The sequence below is a fragment of the Perognathus longimembris genome, chromosome 1, assembly GCF_023159225.1.
Source record: "Perognathus longimembris pacificus isolate PPM17 chromosome 1, ASM2315922v1, whole genome shotgun sequence".
Taxonomy (NCBI): domain Eukaryota; kingdom Metazoa; phylum Chordata; class Mammalia; order Rodentia; family Heteromyidae; genus Perognathus; species Perognathus longimembris.
In genome coordinates, this window is record NC_063161.1 from 54,026,576 (window position 1) to 54,039,737 (window position 13,162).

General features: G+C 41.8%; 1 protein-coding gene across 4 annotated transcripts in view; it reads left to right on the forward strand.

Moving 5' to 3' along the window:
- Positions 1 to 13,162, forward strand: part of Lima1 (LIM domain and actin binding 1) — a 119,619-nt gene that overhangs the window by 94,636 nt on the left and 11,821 nt on the right. For all 4 annotated transcript variants that reach the window (XM_048364653.1, XM_048364666.1, XM_048364658.1 and 1 more), the window contains exons 7-8: positions 7,279 to 7,386; positions 11,482 to 11,539. In XM_048364653.1, coding sequence (XP_048220610.1) covers positions 7,279 to 7,386; positions 11,482 to 11,539 — 166 coding nt within the window. The remainder of the gene's footprint in view (positions 1 to 7,278; positions 7,387 to 11,481; positions 11,540 to 13,162) is intronic.

The window sequence follows — 13,162 nt, forward strand, 5'->3', positions numbered from 1 at the left end:
CTGAATAACACTTATTTTGACTTTTGAAAGAAAAGGGAAAATTGAAGGTGCTGGTGGCTCACACCTGTAATCCTAGCTACTTAGGAGGCTGAAATCTGAGGATCATGGTTTGAAGCTAGCCTGGGAAGAAAAGGCCATGAGATTCTTTTTTTTTTTTTTTTTTTTTGCCAGTCCTGTGGCTTGGACTCAGGGCCTGAGCACTGTCCCTGGCTTCTTTTTGCTCAAGGCTAGCACTCTGCCACTTGAGCCACAGCACCACTTCTGGCCGTTTTCTGTATATGTGGTGCTAGGGAATTGAACCCAGGGCCTCATGTATACGAGGCAGGCACTCTTGCCACTAGGCCATATTCCCAGCCCATGAGATTCTTATCTCCATTTAACCACCTAAAAAGCAGAAATGGGGCTGTGGCTCAAAGAGGTAGAACACTAGCTTTAAGCAAAAAAAAAAAAAAAAAAAAAAAAAAGCTCAGGAACAGTACCCAGGCCCTCAGTTTAAGCTCCATGACTGACAAAAGAAAAAGAAAAATTTATATTAGAAATAGCAGATACATTCAACATTAATGTGAAGCATTTTGCAATTATTTTATTGAGATATAATTCACATAACATAAGATCTTTTATTTATATGTTCACAGATTATATGCTATCACTACTGTCTAATTCCCGAACATTTCTGTCATCCCCAAAGAAATCCTATTCCTATATGACTACTCCCTCATGTAGTTTCTTTTGTTTCTATGGATATGCCTATTCTTATTCCACACGTGGTGTGCAAGGGCTGGGAATATAGCACAGTGGTACAGCAATTACCTATCATGTCTGAGGCCCTAGATTCAGTTCCTAGTACTGTCATCTTTTTTTTTTTTCCAGTCCTGGGGCTTGAACTCAGCCTGGGCACTGTCCCTGAGCTTGTTTTGTGCTCAAGGCTAGCACTCTACCACTTGAGACAGCGCCATTACTGGGCTTTTTCTGTGTATGTGGTATGGAGGAATGGAACCCAGGGCTTCATGCGTGTTAGACAAGCACTCTACCACTAGGCCACATTCCCAGCCCTTCTTTCTTCCTTCCTTTCTTTTTTTAATGTTAGGAATTGAGGGTTAGGAAGGTGGCTTAGTGGTCAATTTCTTGCTTATCATGCTTGAAGTCCTGGAAGTGGTGCTGTGGCTCAAGTGGTAGAGTGCTAGCCTTGAGCAAAAGAAACTCTGGGACAGTGCCCAGGCCTGTCAAGTCCAAGGCCTGTCAAAAAAAAGTGTTAGGAATTGAACTCAGGGCCTTGAACATGATATGCAAGCATTCTACCACCGAGCCACCTCCCTCGCCCCAGACTTGGTATTGTATTCTATTATTCTATTTGGAATAAAGGGAAATCAGGGGTGGTGGCACACACCTGTAATCCCAGCCTTTAATCCCAGTGCTCAAGAAACTGAGGTAGGAAGATTGTGAGTTGAAGGCCAAGAAAGAAAGAAAGGGAGCTGGGTGCTGGTGGTTTGTACCTATAATCCTAGCTACTCTGGAAGCTGAGATCTGAGGATCAAAGTTCTAAGCCAGCTCAGGCAGAAAAGTCTGTGATTCTCTTATCTTCAATTAAACACTAAAAAGTGGGAAGTGTAGCTATGGCTCAAGTGGTAGAGTGCTAGCCTTAAGCATAAAAGTTCAGGGACAGTGTCCAAGCCCTGGGTTCAAGCCTCCAAACGGAAAGAACAAAAATAAAGAGGTGGAGCGCCAGTGTCTCATGCCTGTAATGCTACCTACTCAAGGGGCTAAGATCTAAGAACCATGGTTCAAAGCCAGCCCTGGCAGGAATGTCTATGAGACTCTTATTTCCAATTAACCACCAGAAAACTGGAAGTGGTGCTATGATTCAAAGTGGTAAAGTGGTAGCCTTGTGTGAAAAGACTCTGGGATAACACCCAAACCCTAACTTCAAGCCCACAACTAACAACCAAAAAAAAAAGGAAGAAAGGGACAGGGAGACTATTTTACATTTTGTTTCTTTCTTTTTTTTTTTTGCCAGTCCTGGGCCTTGGACTCAGGGCCTGAGCACTGTCCCTGGCTTCTTTTTGCTCAAGACTAGCACTCTGCCACTTGAGTCACAACGCCATTTCTGGCTGCTTTCTATATATGTGGTGCTGGGAATGGAACACAGGGCTTCATGTATATGAGGCAAGCACTCTTGCCACTAGGCCGTATTACCAGCCCCTATTTTACATTTTCCTACCCTTAACTGGTAAGCTGTCACTCTAGAAGTACTTAAGTTTTTTGGTTTTGGCCTGGAGCCAGTGGCTCACACCTGTAATCATAGCTACTCTGGAGGCTGAGATCTGAGGAACACAGTTCAAAGCCAGCCAGGGCAGTAACGTTCCCACGAGACTCCTTTTTTTTTTTTTTTTTTTTTTTTTTTGCCAGTCCTGGGCCTTGGATTCAGGGGCTGAGCACTGCCCCTGGCTTCTTTTTGCTCAAGGCTAGCACTCTACCACTTGAGCCACAGCACTATTTTGGGCTTTTACTATTTATGTGGTACTGAGGAATCGAACCCAGAGGTTTGTGCATGCTAAGCAAGTACTCTACCACTGAGCCACATTCCCAGCCCCTGGAACAGATTTTTTGAATACAGTATTCTGTGATTCTTGGAAATCTGTATATTTTTTCTCTGATATCTTGAGTGAACCCTAATTAAAGTTACAAATTATAATTCATAGGACTAGATGTGTAACTAAAGAGTGAGCCAATTAGGGTTACAGACTATTACCAAGCATAGTACAGAGGGATTATTAAATGTATAATAACAGCCCTTGAGCAAATTCTATCATTCAAATCTCTACTTCCAGTTAAATAAAATAGAAATGATACCTGAAAGCAAGTATAATAAAAGATAAGAGCAAAACACTTAGTGGTTGTGTGTGTGTGTGTGTGTGTGTGTGTGTGTGTGTGCGTGCACACAGGTCCTGGGGCTTGAAATCATAGCCTAGGCACTATCCCTTAGCTCTTTTGCTCAAGGCTAGTGTTCTATTACTTTGAGCCACAGCTCCATTTCTGGTTTTTGAGTGGCTACCTGGAGATATGAGTCTCGCGGGGACTTTTCTGTACAGCTGACTTTGAACCATGATGCTCAGATCTCAGCCTCCTGGTAGCTAGGATTACAGGCATAAGCCACTGGCACCCGGCTACTGTGACACTTTTTTTTTTTTTTTTGTCAGCCATGGGGCTTGAACTCTGAGCCTAGACGCTGTCTCGGTGACTGGCTCTGTGAAACTTTTTTTTTTGGCCAGTTCTGGGGCTTGGACTCAGGGCCTGAGCACTGTCCCTGGCTTCTTTTTTTGCTTAAGGCTAGCACTCTGCCACTTGAGCCACAGCGCCACTTCTGGCCATTTTCTGTATATGTGGTGCTGGGGAATTGAACCCAGGGCCGCATGTATAGGAGGCCAGCACTCTTGCTACTAGGCCATATTCCCAGCCCCCCATGAGACTCTTATCTCCAATTAACCACTCAAAAAATTGCAAGTGGAGCTGTGGCTCAAAGTGGTAGACTGTTAGCCTTGAGCAAAAGTGCTTGGGGACAGCACCCAGGCCCTGAGTTCAAGCCTCATGAATGCCCCCCCCCCCAATTTCTTTATTGTTACTATAAAGGCGGTATGTACAGAGGAGTTACAGTTATGTAAGTCAGCTAATGAGTACATTTCTTTTGGACAGTGTCTCTTGCTCTCTCCCAGGTTTTCCCTCCCATCCCCACCCACGAGTTATATAGTTCATTTTCAACAAAGTTTCTAAGTGTAGTTATCTTTTAAATTATAGTCACTGGGGCTGGGAATGTGGCTTAGTGGTAGAGTGCTCGCCTACCATGCATGAAGCCCTGGGTTCGATTCCTCAGCACCACATATATAGAAAAAGCCTGAAGTGGTGCTGTACCTCAAGCGGTAGAGTGCTATTCTTGAGCAAAAAGAAGCCAGGGGCAGTGCTTAGGCCCTGAGTGTAAGCCTTAGGACTGGCAAAAAAAAGAAAAAAAAATTATAGTCACTTTTTAAATATGATACATTCAGAGTTTTGGCTTGGTTCAAGTATAGAGCTCTTTCTAGCAAGAACAAAACCCTGGGTTCAATCCTCAGAACCACATGTATACAAAAATCATATATATATATATATATATATATACACATATATATATACACACACACAGTGTGTGTGTGTGTGTGTGTAAACACCGTATTCTTTTATTCCTTGTTTTCCTTTAAAAGTTTTTTAAGCACTGCATCTTTTTTTTTTTGGCCAGTCCTGGGCCTTGGACTCAGGGCCTGAGCACTGTCCCTGGCTTCCTTTTTGCTCAAGGCTAGCACTCTGCCACTTGAGCCACAGCGCCACTTCTGGCCATTTTCAGTATATGTGGTGCTGGGGAATCGAACCCAGGGCTTCATGTACACAAGGCAAGCACTCTTGCCACTAGGCCATATCTCCAGTCCCATTACATCTTTTTTTAAACTTGCAATGTTTGCCTTTATTTTGTTCTTTATATTTTGAAAGTGAAAAGAAATAGTATTGAGTCAATTTCTTTCTTCCTTTTTTTTTTGTTTTAAGTATTTGTTCTATGTATTTACAAGCCTTATAGTTGTTCTAAAGAGTTCAAAAGTATTAAGAGTACTTTTTCTGGGGTAGTACTTTTTTTTTTTTTTAACAATTCTTGGAGTTCTCTGGTCCACAGCATTTCCTTCTGTTCCAAGGTTATGTATGTTTTACTATTGTGATTTAGTTTTCTGAAGCAAGCTGAAAGGCAGGCAGAAAGATCTGATGCCAGAAATAAAACAAAAACAAGAACAAACAAAAAACAACAAAAAAGGTCTTTCTTACCTTATTCACCCGAAACCTTCTTAAATCTGGATTAACTACTAAAGCACTACATTTTTTCTACATTTTTTTTTTTTTTTTTTTTTTGCCAGTCCTGGGGCTTGGACTCAGGGCCTGAGCACTGTCCCTGGCTTCTTTTTGCTCAAGGCTAGCACTCTGCCACTTGAGCCACAGCGCCACTTCTGGCCGTTTTCTGTATATGTGGTGCTGGGGAATCGAACCCAGGGCCTCATGTATATGAGGCAGGCACTCTTGCCACTAGGCCATATCCCCAGCCCAGTCTACATATTTGTTCCTTTTATTATTTCAATTACAACACCTACTGATGTCTTCATTTTAATAGTTGGAAGAAGAATAGTGAGTTTCATTTATTCCTAGGCAGTTTGAATCTATGCATATTAGAAATCATAATCTGCATTAAGGAAGTGAAGATATCTTTTCCCTACATGATTAAATCTGCATTTTTAATAGTGTTAGTGGTCTAATCCTCTAGACAAAGAATATTTTCTTTCGCTTTGATTTTTCACAGTAGTTTAAATAAGAAATGACATGTGTAAGTTAATAGTAAAGGAGACTATCCCAGGCTTGTTATTCACAGTGAGTATGAAAAAAAATGAACAAAATTAGGTGTCCCTTAGAGGGCAGGTCAGGAAATAGGGCAAATTGGTGATTACTTCCCTGCTGTTAAAGGAGGTGGCTATGTAGCTGCTTCTCCTGCTCTGTGGCAAACATTCCATCCAGGTGACTCACTATGTGGGAAAACCTGTTCAGTGACCCTCTTGCTCCACCACCCCTTTTTTTCTTTTCTTTTTTCCTTAACTCTTTTTTTTTTTTTTTTTTTTTTTTTTTTTTTTGGCCAGTCCTGGGCCTTGGACTCAGGGCCTGAGCACTGTCCCTGGCTTCTTCCCGCTCAAGGCTAGCACTCTGCCACTTGAGCCACAGCGCCGCTTCTGGCCGTTTTCTGTATATGTGGTGCTGGGGAATCGAACCTAGGGCCTCGTGTATCCGAGGCAGGCACTCTTGCCACTAGGCTATAGCCCCAGCCCTTTCCTTAACTCTTTTTTTTTTTTTTTTTTTTTTTTTTTTTTTTTTTTTTTTTGGCCAGTCCTGGGGCTTGGACTCAGGGCCTGAGCACTGTCCCTGGCTTCTTTTTTTGCTCAAGGCTAGCACTCTGCCACTTGAGCCACAGCGCCACCTCTGGCCATTTTCTGTATATGTGGTGCTGGGGAATCGAACCCAGGGCCTCATGTATACAAGGCAAGCACTCTTGCCACTAGGCCATATCCCCAGCCCCTCCTTAACTCTTAATAGAGTTTATTGCTCTGAAGATTTTAGGAGTTGAGAAGTCTTGAGGAATTTGTAAAATGTCTATTTTATCTCATCCCCAAAGAATTTCTCAGGCCCCTAACAGAATACAGTTGTTACTAGGAACATACTCTGGAGGAGTGGCTCTGGAGGAGGAGAGCCTTTGAGATGGATTATGAATCAGTTGATGGGATGTCATGGTGTGTTCTGCAGTTCTGGCTACAAGCTACTCCTTAGAGATGCACCTCCAGAGCAGTGAGTCCTAGCCTGCAATGGCAGACCTGAGTAATTAGTCACATTCACTTTCTCTTAATTAGTACAGTGGCCATTACCCAGGGCAGAAAGGTACTCGATTACTAAATTACTAGCTGACTAAACATAAGGAGTATCAATATTTAGTCTTCCTCCCTGTTGATTTTAGATCTAGTAGAAAGTTAATTTTAACCTTTTGCCTCCAAGTATCCTTTGCAAGAAAGAAAAATTATGATTACATTATTCTTTATGACAGCATTAATACATGTTTTTTTCAGATGTTGAAGCTCTATAATGTAAAGTAGACCATGGTATGTCTTTAGTACAATATATGAATTTTATGTTCAGAAAGTGTTTTTGAAAGTCCTACACAAAAAGGCTGTTTTATGGTATCATTAAGTATGATTTCTTTATATGTACCCATCATCCCTGTCTCTCTTTCCAGGATGGTCCTTTATGTATATGGTCAGTATATTTTCTTAATTATTGGCACTTGGCATCTCCTTTTCTCTGCTCCAGAATGGTCTTTTCTGATAAACTCACAAGCTTTGCATTTCCACAAGCTCTGCTGCTACAAGAGTGAATCACAAGAACGTGTGCAGGGGATGGTTTGTGTGTGTGTCCACGTTCATGTGTCTGTATTCTAATGAGTGTCCAGTTTGAGACTAGCGTACAAATATTTAACTCTGAGGTATGTGTCCACACAGCTGCTTTTGTCATTTCACTGGTCGATGGGTTTTGCTTGTGAGTTGTTAGGGGGTTGATTTGACCTAGGTCCTCTGAGAAGAATGTTTTTTAACATTCCAAGTTTATTTGAAAGATGTGCTATGAAGAGAATGGAATGGTAAGAATTTTTTTAAATTACAGGTTATTTTTATTTTGTAGAATGAGTTAAAAGCCAGTGCTGGTGAAATCAAAACTCATAAATTGGAGCAAAAGGAGAATGTGCCTCCAGGTCCTGAGGTCTGCATTTCCCATCAGGAGGGAGAAAAGGTGGGTTGAAAGTCTGATGTTTAGTTGCCCAAGGAAGCATGTGTTCTAAATTAAATGCTTAAAATTAGAAGCAACTCTAATTCTAGGCTGTAGAGTGTCTGGGAATTCTGTAACAGCTGCCAGGACAGATTGTCATTTTTGCAGGTCACATAATTTCAGCTGGGGAGTTCTTCACTTATAGCTGACCAAATAATAGGCCTTCATTGGAAAATTCCTTTGCTCAGCAAATGCTCAGAGGGCATAGAGCTAAAATGACTTTTAAAAATCTGTTTGCAGGGGCTGTGGATATGGCTTAGTGGCAAGAGTGCTTGCCTCGTATACAGGAGGCCCTGGGTTGAATTCCCCAGCACCACATATACAGAAAATGGCCAGAAGTGGCGCTGTGGCTCAAGTGGCAGAGTGCTAGCCTTGAGCAAAAAGAAGCCAGGGACAGTGCTCAGGCCCTGAGTCCAAGGCCCAGGACTGGCCCCCCCCCCCCAAAAAAAAAAATCTGTTTGGAGCCAGGCACGGGTGGCCCACGCCTATAATCCTACCCACTTAGGAGGCTGAGATCTGAGGATTGCAGTTCAAAGCCACACAGGAAAGTTGTGAGATTTTTTTTCTCCAATTAACCACCAAAAAGGCCAGAGGTGGAGCTGTGGCTCAAGTGGTAGAATGCTAGCTTTGATCATAAAAGGTCAGGCCCTGAGTTCAAGCTCCAGGAGTGGCATATGTTGTATCCCGACAGCAAAATAAGCTAGACCATGAAGCAGGGAAAAATAATTTTATTCTACCGTATAGGGGGCTGAGTCTTAAGAGTTGGGAACTAGACTACAGCCCTGAGTCTCTATAGCTCAGGGTATTTAAGCACAAAAATCACATGTACCACACACAGATGGTCAAAGCAAGTTAAAAACGGGTTAAGCAAGCCATTTACAGGAGTGGAATCTTGCAATTATCCTGACAGAATATTAACTCAACTTTTAGCATTTTCACCATGCTTCCTAGGTCAGTATATTACTCTCCAGAAATTTTGCAGTTTTCCTTTCAAGCAAGCACATAGTTACAGAAGGGAGTTAGCAGGTTGGTAGATAAAGCATGTTCCACATTCTCCCATTGTTCAGTTTTTGATAAGGGCTTTGGTGACATTTACCAGAACATGTTCCTGCTACCCAGCCTATGTTTGCCCTTCCCCAGGCCCACTACTCTGCATAGGCCTGTCTTTTTCTTTTCTTTTCTTTTTTTGCCAGTCCTGGGTTTGGACTCAGGGCCTGAGCACTGTCCCTGACTTCTTTTTGCTCAAGGCTAGTACTCTGCCACTTGAGCCACAGTGCCACTTCTGGCCATTTTCTATGTATGTGGTGCTGGGGAATCGAACCCAGGGCTTCATGTATACGAGGCAAGCACTCTTGCCACTAAGGCCTGTCTTTTTTTTTTTTTTTTTTTTTTGGCCAGTCCTGGGCCTTGGACTCAGGGCCTGAGCACTGTCCCTGGCCTCTTCTTGCTCAAGGCTAGCACTCTGCCACCTGAGCCACAGCGCCCCTTCTGGCCGTTTTCCATATATGTGGTGCTGGGGAATCGAACCGAGAGCTTCATGTGTAGGAGGCAAGCACTCTTGCCACTAGACCATATTCCCAGCCCCTAAGGCCTGTCATTTTTAGAGACTCAAAAACGGGGCTTCTTTACACTTTTGCTTGGTTCCCACAGCATGCATGTGCACTCACACACACATACACGTGTGCACACACACAGTTTGTTTAGAGAAATTATACTTGCATATTCTTAGTATATATGTATGTATGTATGTATTTATTTTTGCCAGTCGTGGGGCTTGGACTCAGTGCCTAAGCATGGTCCCTGGCTTCCTTTTGCTCAAAGCTAGCACTCTACCACTTGAACCACAGCACCACTTCTGACTTTTTCTGCTTATGTGGTGCTGAGGAATTGAACCCAGGGCCTCATGCATACTAGGCAAAACTCTACCACTGAGCCACATTCCCAGCAACTTTGTTTTTATTTTTAGGTTTTTTTGTTTTGTTTTGTTTTTTGTCAGTCATGAGGCTTGAATTCAGGGGCTGGGCATTGTCCCTGAGCTCTTTTGCTCAAGGCTAGTACTCTCCTACTTTGAGCCAAAGTGCCACTTCCAGTTTTCTGTTGGTTAATTGGAGATAAGAGTCTCATATGGACTTTCCTGCCTGGGCTGGGTTCCAACTAGGGTTCTCAGATCTCAGCTTCCTGAGTAGCTAGCATTACAGGCATGAGTCACCAGGGCCCAGCTTTATTTCATATTATTAATGAAATAATACATGTAGTGTAACCAGTCCAATACCTAACACATGCTGAATACTCAATAAATACTGTCTGTTATTATTCTAGTTTATTTTATGCCATATTAGAATTTCTGTTATGGAAAGATCATAGGAAAATGACCATGCTGACATTTAGGAGCAGTTGGCCAACAATTTAATTTTCGTTGTATGTTCTTGGTGCCTTAGACATCCTGATATATACACTCAGTATCTCCCATAAAATCTAACATCTGAATGAAAGAATATTATCTGACATGTGTCCCCTGTTTATTTTTTCATGATTTTGGATATGGAGAGAATACCAAGTTTGACAGAGCAACTAGAAAGGAGAGAGACAGTGGTAGAGTACTGGTAGAGCATTTCCCTTGCAAGTATAAAACAAAGTTCAAACCTTATTATCACCAAAAATAAATGATTTACGTAATGGGAGAGATAGCTAATAGGATTATTTGAGTTAAGTTTGACTGCTGGGCACCAGTGGCTCATATCTATAGTCCTAGCAGCTGAAGTGGTTGATATCTGGAAGACTGGGTTTGAAGCCAGTCCAAATAGAAAAGTTTTCAAGACTCTTATTTCCAATAAACCAGCAAAAATGTGGGCTAGCTGTGTGGTTCAAATGACAGAGTAGGAGCTGTGAGCAAAAAGGCCAAATGGGAGCACTTTGAGCTATTGAGTTCAAGCCTCAAAATGGAAAATCTAAATAAAAGTATGAGAAAGATAAACTTGATGATTTCTGGGGAAAAGATACCTATACATACCTATATGTAAGATCTGCCATATTGTTAAACACTGCCATTTTGAGACTGGAAATTTAAAAGTCCTGTTTTAAGAAACTTGTCCTTCAAGATGATACTGAAGATCGGTTTTAAATAATTTTTCTTTTCTTTTCTTTCTTTTTTTTTTTTCCCCTGTCCTGGGGCTTGTACTCGGGGCTTGAGCACTGTCCCTGGCTTCTTTTTGCTCAAGGCTAGCACTCTACCTCTTGAGCCACAGGAATCGAACCCAGGACTTCAAACATGCTAGGCAAGCACTATACCACTAAGCCACATTCCCAGCCCTTAGATAAATTTTTATCAGAAAATCTCCGCCACCCCCTCCCACCCCTGTCCTTGGGGCTTGGACTCAGGGCCTGAGCACTGTCTCTGGCTTCTTTTTGCTCAAGGCTACCACTCCACCACTTGCGTGACAGTGCCACTTCTGGCCTTTTCTATGTATGTGGTGCTGAGGAATCGAACTCGGGGCTTCATGTATGTGAGGCAAGCACTCTTGCCACTAGGCCATATTCCCAGCCCAGAAAAATCTTTTAATAGAAGATCCTCTGTGTTGGCAACTTGTTTTTAGAAGAATACATTTCATTGGGAAATAAGAATTAGAGAACAAAAGAAAAAGAATAATTCCTTTATTTAAATACTTTATGTTGTCTTAGAGTATATTAGGGTATGTGTCTGTGGGTTATGCTGTCCTTGACATAGGAGTTTGTGTTTTGCTTTGTTTTTTAAGAGTGGAATGATATAGTTAGGAAGTTCTTTTATAAAGGGAGATGATGCACACTTTTGGCATTTGAGTCAGTCTGTTTCTCCGTTACTTTGTAATTGAGAGGCATGTTAATATACTCATAAAAGACATTTTGGTGCCTTCTGTTAAATGCTCAGCTGTTCTGATGCCTGTAATTTCCCCAAGGCAGCTAGTGACTGACTGGAGTCAGCAGGTTTTTATGGCATTAACAGCAGTTTTCTCTTTTATTTTTAATGTGATTCTTAATCTTCTCCCCCTCCCTCCTTTTTTTTTTTTTTTTTTTTTTTTGTAGGTTTCTGCAACTGAGACTAGCCTGGCAATCCATTCCACGCCAGCTGAAGATGACTCCTGTAAGCATGTGCTCTTAGCTATGGAGGGTGAAGCCTTGTTCTTAACCATACTTGGTTAAGAAGTGTCTCGGGCTGGGGATATGGCCTAGTGGCAAGAGTGCCTGCCTCGGATACACGAGGCCCTAGGTTCGATTCCCCAGCACCACATATACGGAAAACGGCCAGAAGCGGCGCTCTGGCTCAAGTGGCAGAGTGCTAGCCTTGAGCGGGAAGAAGCCAGGGACAGTGCTCAGGCCCTGAGTCCAAGGCCCAGGACTGGCGCAAAAAAAAAAAAAAAAAGAAGTGTCTCTATTACTGTCAGTGTTGAGAAAATGACTTACTAAATCTGATAGATTAGTTCAAATCTGATTGAATTTTCCATTTGGTTTTAAGAACTGATGCTTGAATACCCTTTACTCACTTGCATGGGTGATGAAGAAGTTAAATTTTATCAATTAATTCAAATTAAATTCCATCTGAGACAAAGGGAGTACTCTTGATACTTCTCTCACTAATTTTTTCTTCTTTTACTAAACTCTGCTGTACAAACTAATTTCAAAGTTTCATTTTAGTAGAGATTGCTGATTTTGACAGAGATTTTATAAAAAGGAACTAGAGGTGTGGCTCAAGTGATAAGGTGCTAGTTTTGAGCACAAAAGCTTGGGACTAGCATCCAGGCTCTAAGTTCAAGCCCCAGGACCTTCATATTCCTCCTCCCTCAAAAAAAAAAGGTAGTATTTTGTCATTATTTTTTTTTATTATGTGGTACTGAGGTATTGAACCTAGGGCTTCATGCATGGTAGACAAGCCTTCTGCCATTAAGTCACATTCCCAGCCCCTATTTCACTCTATTTTGAAGTCACTTTAAGTCTGACATCTCCCAAAGACAAAAATGTCTAGTTTTTACCATTCTGTTTTCACATTTTATTCTGATTTTATATATGTATCATTTAAAAATAAACATGAAATTCTAGCTTTTCCCCCAGCAAATTAGTTTACTAATTACTGCATGCTCCATAACTAAAGGACAAGTCTGAGTTGAACAAATCTCTAGTAATTCCTACCTTTAAGTTTCAGAGAAAAACTCTTACTTGCCTGAATCCAAGAACATTCCTTTCACAATCATTTGGCTTGAACTAGGAATTTTTCTGATTTTGATTAGGTTTGCAAAACAGTTTTTGAAGAAATATACCTTATTTTTTTTAGCTCAACTCTAGATCTTTAAGGAATACTTTTTGTAGATGTGCAAATATCTTTCCTGTGCTATGGGATGACTAAACTGGCAGGAAATGAATGCATACAGTTGACATGTCCAATGGAAAAAAAACTCTTATAGAACCATTTTTGGGGCTGGGGCTATGGCCTAGTGGCAAAGAGTGCTTGCCTCGTATACATGAAGCCCTGGGTTCAATTCCCCAGCACCACATATACAGAAAATGGCCAGAAGTGGCGCTGTGGCTCGAGTGGCAGAGTGCTAGCCTTGAGCAAAAAGAAGCCAGGGACAGTGCTCAGGCCCTGAGTCCAAGGCCCAGGACTGGCCAAAAAAAAAAAAAGAACCATTTTTCACAACCTTCATCTGCGGTTAGCTACTATAAGACTGACCAAAAAGACAGTGTAAGATTATACACATAACAAACATGTATG